Raw genomic sequence first — 6,640 nt, forward strand, 5'->3', positions numbered from 1 at the left:
GATCATCAGAACCTTTGTCTCATTCGAGGATATAATGAGAATTGAGTCAATATGAGCTCTCAAATCAAATAGAAATTCGTCTTACAACTCTGACACTATATCAAATAATTTAACAAAAATTATAAAAAAACAAAACGAAAAGTTCTGCATATGCCACCCTGCCTGCAGCAGGATTCCAAAATTTTAAACTCGTGAATTTGTCAGAGAAGAAGAAAAGACAAGTCAATTTAAATTTTAGTTTTGGAAGTGATGAGATTTATATATAACTCAATTTTATAAAATTCAATTTATCAATGAACATAACTAAGATAGGCTCACTCAAATACTATGTTACCAAGTAGATTTACACTTAGCAAAATCATTTACACCATAAAATATGAAATATATACAATTTTACATCATAATACTTTTATTAATTTTATTCTACAATAAAAAAGAATTGTTTATTTCTAAGAGGCCTACCTGTTATGGGCGTAAAAAAACGACGTCACCGAAAACAATGACATCTCCAGAGTGATTCAGTGTCTCGGCAAACACCGTGGCTTGATGTTGACTGTGACCGCAGTACTGAAGACAGATTTGAAAATAGTGAGAGTAATAAATTGAAGTGTGAGGAATGTCTCTCAGCTTCGCTTTCACCTTCTGCATCTGCGACTCTCTAAGAATCTTTCTCGCATCATGGATGAAAATTCCGCTGACATCTCGAGCCGTTGGATGATTAACATCAAGATCAACGGTCCTGATGTCTGTGAGTCTGTCTCCCATCGAAAGTGAGGGATTGCCGAAGTGGCCGCACACACTTCTAACCTCGAGAAAGTGGTGGAGAAAGCCAGAGGATTCCGGCGAGGTTAGGTAGTGGCAGCGGGAGGTGAGTTTAGGGGAAACTAGGACACGCAACGACTTTTTAACAGATTCGAAAAGGCGTTTTGGAAAAACTTTCCCAAATGCCATTGACGTGTTATGTGTGTTTGCTTCAGTTGATGCATGAAGAATTGAACTTCAATTTAAAGGCTTTCAAAATGTGGCCCTCTCATTCAAACTAAGGCTTAATGTCAACGATATTTTTGCTTACAAACGTCACATTCTTCCTCAATTATTTATTGGGTTAAATATGTTTTTAGTCCCTATACTATCACGCGATTTTGGTTTTAGTCCCTCTTTTTTTTTTTTTTTTTTTTCTTTTTTTTTTTTTGTTTTTTTCAAACTAAGTACATTTTAGTCCTCCTCCTTAAGGAAACTTTGATTTTAGTCCTCCAAAATTAACACCGTTAAAAATCAGCTGACGTGACTAACAGTAGACTGACATGATTTTCTTTTCTTGCGCTGAGTCAGTGTTTCTCATTTTTTCTCCCTCTCTCTCCCTCGTCTCTTCTTTCCATCTTCTACCCAACCTCCCTACCCTCTCCAAAAAGGTCATTGACGCTGTGCAACTTGGGTGGTCTGCGGTGGAACAAACAAATTAGGTCGTTGAGGTTGCTGTGGGGTGGAGTAGGAGCACCATAACCATATTGTCCATTAGTATGTCCCTGGTTCACTTTAGAACGAATAATCATATCCCAATTCTGTGTTTCTATGAAGTCTCTTGTCGATTTAGGTTTTCACATATCCCAATTCACGAGTTACCGAATCCGAATATTATTGAAACTTCCTTTTATATGGGTTACTTGTAACTGATACTTTCAGATAAATAGTTTTCTTTGCAAATGGTTAAAGCTTAACTTTGTCCTCTGTTTTTTTCATCAAACATTTTCTTTAAAGTTCTTATCACAATAAACTAAATTCACAAGAATCAGGTGGAATTGTGAGTATCTTTAAAATCTTATTCTTGACAAATAATATTTAATCAGACTTCCGATCAATCATATTCTGCAACTAATTTGATTTATTGAAGGTGTCCAATATTTTACTTATACCAGTCATCATATAAACTTACATGTGAGAGTATCAATATAATAACAACCTAATCCTGCACTTTTACATAAGTCGCACTCTCATGAGGGCAAACTATGGGAGGACCTCTGTCGTTCATTTGTGTCATGTGAAAATTTTCAGTCTTAACACACTGCTCTGTATGTTGCTTTTGTTGACAGAACCAGAATCAAGAAGCAACAAGAATGGATGAGTGTCATTATTGAAGGAGATATTTTTGCTTGGAACGTAGTCAGCCCTATAATGAAATATATTCACTGGAATCCAAAACAATAAATCATATCAATTAAAAGAATTACAAATGAGATTGAAATAATAAGGTTTTAATTTAAAATAAATATCTACTTTCATGTAAATAATCACTTAGCGTCTTATCATCTCAACTTCTGTAAATAAACCACCATAATGAGTGAATTCTATGAAACTATTGGTTTTCTGTTTTGTTGGTGGGAAGAGAGTGATTCAAACGCTCCTTTCCACCAGGCTTTGATGAGGCATTAAAAGGCATTAAAAGAAATGGAGTATTCTTAAACATAAAGGCATTAAAAGAAATGGGGCATTCAATGAAATTATTCCATGTGTTTCATCATCTAGGAGTCAGTACCCATTCATGTGCAGCATGGTGTTTCTGGAATTCAATATCCTGATAGCTATCAACAACCGTTTGATCCTAGATACGGAAGAGGTTATGGTGCTCCTACTCCACCCCAGCAACCTCAACAGCCTAATTTGTTTGTTCCACTGCAGACCACCCAAGTTGCACAACGTCAATGACCTTTTTGGAGAGGGTGGGGAGGTTGGGTAGAAGATGGAAGGAAGAGACGAGGGAGAGAGAGGAGAAAAAGTGAGAAACACTCACTCAGCGCAAGAAAAGAAAATGATGTCAGCCTACCGTTAGCCACGTCAGCTGGTTTTTAACGGTGTTAATTTTGGAGGACTAAAATCAAAGTTTCCTTAAGGAGGAGGACTAAAATGTACCTTAGTTTGAAAGAGGGACTAAAACCAAAATCGCGTGATAGTATAGGGGCTAAAAACATATTTAACCCTTATTTATTCTTACACATTTTTAAACTAAATTTTAGTTGTCCAAAAAATATTAATTGTTTTTCCTTAAATTATTTTCAGATTTAAGAAACAAAAATTATTTTTATTTATAAATTTATGTTAGCTTTTTAAATATTTTAAAGTTTACCAAAAATTTAAGATAAGACATAATATAAAGGAAAACGGTAACATCCCAGATTATATAGAAGTATATAACATAGTAAGTTCACATTTAAATAAAAGAGAACAGTTAGAGTAGACTGTAAATAAAGTTTGTTAAGCGTACAGTCATCCGATAAGGAGTCAGAATTTAAAACTTAAGCATACTAGAGTATTTCAAAAGGAATAACTGATAGAATCCTAAGGAGACTAAGCAGCAGCATCATCTTCCTCCAAAGCCTGCTCCAGAGACATCTCATCCATCTCTGCTCACATCCAAGTGGATGATCATTGCAAAAGAAAGCATACCCAAGCAAACACAAACACAAACACACAAGCAATGGTGAGCTAGATATAAAAATTATGTTATAAAAGTCATAGGCAACATGCAAGTAAAGATGAATATACTATACTATACAAACATGACTTGTGGCACTTAAACTTGACTCGTTCGAACTTAGAATGATTGTCGAGCAATGGCGGGTCGTGCACTCGTGGTGGCCTCTACTGCTTTGCAAAGCCATTGCCAATGGGTTTCACCCTACCACACTCACGAGGTTAGTCCGTTATCACTCACCTTGGGCCATACTGGAAGCACCCAAGACTAGGACCTCCTGCTACTACTCACGACATGGTTCAATCCTCTCTACTTGAGAATGATCGACCATTGTAGTTTCAGGATAATCCCCAAGACTAAGCTACCATGCAAAGCATTCTAAACACTGAGGGCACCACCATGTATCTCCCTTGAGGATCATGGAATTACGTCCAATACTGATACTTTTCACCTTACCAACATGATAATGCACACATCAGCCCTTAAAGCGACTGGAACAATTAAGTAAAATAGCATACTGGAATAAATAGGAATACAGGCCGAACACAAAACATCAACACGTAATGAGCAAGATTGAACACCCGGTGAATGGTGAGACCGAACAGTATCTCCCTTCCCAAAGGACAGGACTGAACGGTCCATAAAAGGTAAGACCGAAGAAGTGGCCGGGCACTATTTAAGACATCCAATAAGACCGAACGCTACTTAAGACCACCCACTAAGGCCGAACGCTATTACGACTAAACGCTACTTGAGAGACTGAACGCTACCCAAGACTGAGCACTATCAAGACCAAACACTACCATAGAGACCGAACACTACCTAAGACTGAGCACTATCAAGACCGAACGCTACCTAAGACTGAGCACTATCAAGACCAAGCGCTACCATAGAGACCGAATGCTACCTGAGACCGAGCATTATCAAGACCGAATGCTACCTAAGACTAAGCACTATCAAGACCAAACGCTACCATAGAGACCGAACGCTACCTGAGACCGAGCACTATCAACACCGAACGCTACCTAAGAGACCGAACACTATCAAGACTGAACGTTACCTAAGACCGAACACTAAGATCTAACGCTACTTAAGACCGAGCACTAAGACCGAACGCTACTTAAGACCGAGCATTAAGACCGAACTCTACTTAAAACCGAGTACTAAAACCGAACGCTACTTAAGACTGAGCACTAAGACCGAACTCTACTTAAGACCGAGCACTAAGACCGAACTCTACTTAAGACCGAGCACTAAGACCAAACGCTACTTAAGACCGAGCACTAAGACCGAACTCTACTTAAGACCGAGCACTAAGACCGAACGCTTAACAACGTATGTCCGAACGGTTATCAGTTCACTTTCGGCGAAACTGCATAATTCTGCAGAATTTCTGTAGAATTATGAACAACACCTAACATAACCATTCCTAACCATTTTTACTAACTTCTAACACCCTTAATTCTTGTTTTATACTTAATTAAACTCATCTAAATGATTCTGAACATTCCTATTACCATTCTAAAGTGATTAAGACTCAATTTCAACTCTAAAACACCAATTTTCCCAACTTCGGGATCCAAAACCCAATCCTACTGCTTTGCACCTATTTTGATCAATTTAGTGACTCAAACAAGTCACAATTCACTTGCTAAGGCTGCCCCAACAGCCCAGTTGCGCTTTAGACCTCAAATGCCCAAAATCACTACCTTACTTCCTCTCAAAGTGACCTAAAACACCATAATTTCACTTACTTTAGAGCTTAAACAAGCAAACCAAACAACACACCCATTAAGGAATTTAACATACATACAAATACTGCAAGCAAATTGAAAACAATATCTAGCTCCCTTTACCTGGAAAGCTCCATAGCACAACTTACAGTACTGTTCTCTACAACACCTCACACAGCAAGGGCACAACCCCACTCTACAAATCACCCAAGTGGCGAAAGAAACAGCTCTTAAAGCTAGAACGAACAAAGGAAAAACGTAAAGAAGGACACACTAGGCAGATGCAACTTGTCCTAAGTCCCAAACAACGGAGAAAAGTGAAGAGCTACTTACCCGCTGAAGAATGAAAATCTATTCGGATGGTTGCGAAGGTCTCAACACCGCGATCACTTGAGCACCACCTAATCAACAATGCAATGGCTGAATGTGAGGGAATGGTAGAGAGAAGGCAGAGCAAGGTTAAGGAAAATAAGAGTTCTAGAGAGAAGGGAAATTTGGCTAATGAACTCAGATTTTGAAAAATCCCTTCTAAGATCATGATGTCTTTAGTGTTACGAGCCTAACTGTCTTAACATAAGGTCCAACTGCTCTTGACCCATTTTTTAGATCCTTACAAATTGCATATATTTTTTCTTAATACTCATAACATTAGTAATATCCTTTTGCTCTGCTTTGTCTTTAGTATCAAATTTATATCTGGAATTAACCTTGTTTTTGGTTCACAGCAATAAAATGAATTCCCCATTCTCGAAAGGCGTTTGTGACTCAAGTAGAAAGTAAAATCATTAATTAGTTTATTGATTAGTGAGTTTTGAATTATATAAAACTGATTATTAATTTTGAATCATCTTATTAGAAAACTAGGATGCCTTTTAATGGTGTGAGAATCTATGAATCTGGATGCTGCATCTCATTAGAATGTTGATTGCTTCAAAGCTGGAAATACCTACAATTGACAAACACACTATTATTTGTCCTTTGGCCAATTCTGCAAATTTGGATCATCCCTTTGAAGACTTGAAGGGTGAGTTATAAACATGTTGAAAGTTGAAGGGATAAAGAAGAACTTAGAAAACTTTTTAAGACAGTGGTATTTACTTTTTCAAAAGGAATATGCAGTAATAAGGTGCGTCAATTTGCACTGATTTTGTGTGTAGTAAGAAATGCTTTTTACAGTCCTATAAAAAAAGTTGGTAAATTAATAAAATTAATTTTATCTTTGGGTGAAAGGTACCAAATTTTCGTAAGTCTCACTACTAATTTAAAATTTCTATTAGAGCATTGTAAATTATGAAATAATATTAAATTTTGTTAATAATCATGTTGGGGAATATAAATGATACTCACCATGTGGTTAAATTTAATTTTTCTTTACAAATATACAGATATAAATTGTATATTTAAAGTTTTATTTATTATAGATTTAACTAAATTTTAA

At 36.8% G+C, this 6,640-nt stretch overlaps 1 protein-coding gene across 1 annotated transcript; it reads right to left on the minus strand.

The window, feature by feature from the left end:
* Positions 1-465: 465 nt before the first annotated feature.
* On the minus strand, positions 466-951 carry LOC148204217 (calcium uniporter protein 5, mitochondrial-like). Its single transcript, XM_088107865.1, has one exon. The coding sequence runs from the start codon at positions 949-951 to the stop codon at positions 466-468; it is 486 nt and encodes a 161-aa protein (XP_087963991.1).
* Between the last annotated feature and the right edge of the window lie 5,689 nt (positions 952-6,640).

Source organism: Vigna umbellata, chromosome 2 (assembly GCF_029865625.1).
Source record: "Vigna umbellata cultivar VRB3 chromosome 2, Vumbellata_1.0, whole genome shotgun sequence".
In the NCBI taxonomy this organism is placed as follows: Eukaryota; Viridiplantae; Streptophyta; class Magnoliopsida; order Fabales; family Fabaceae; genus Vigna; species Vigna umbellata.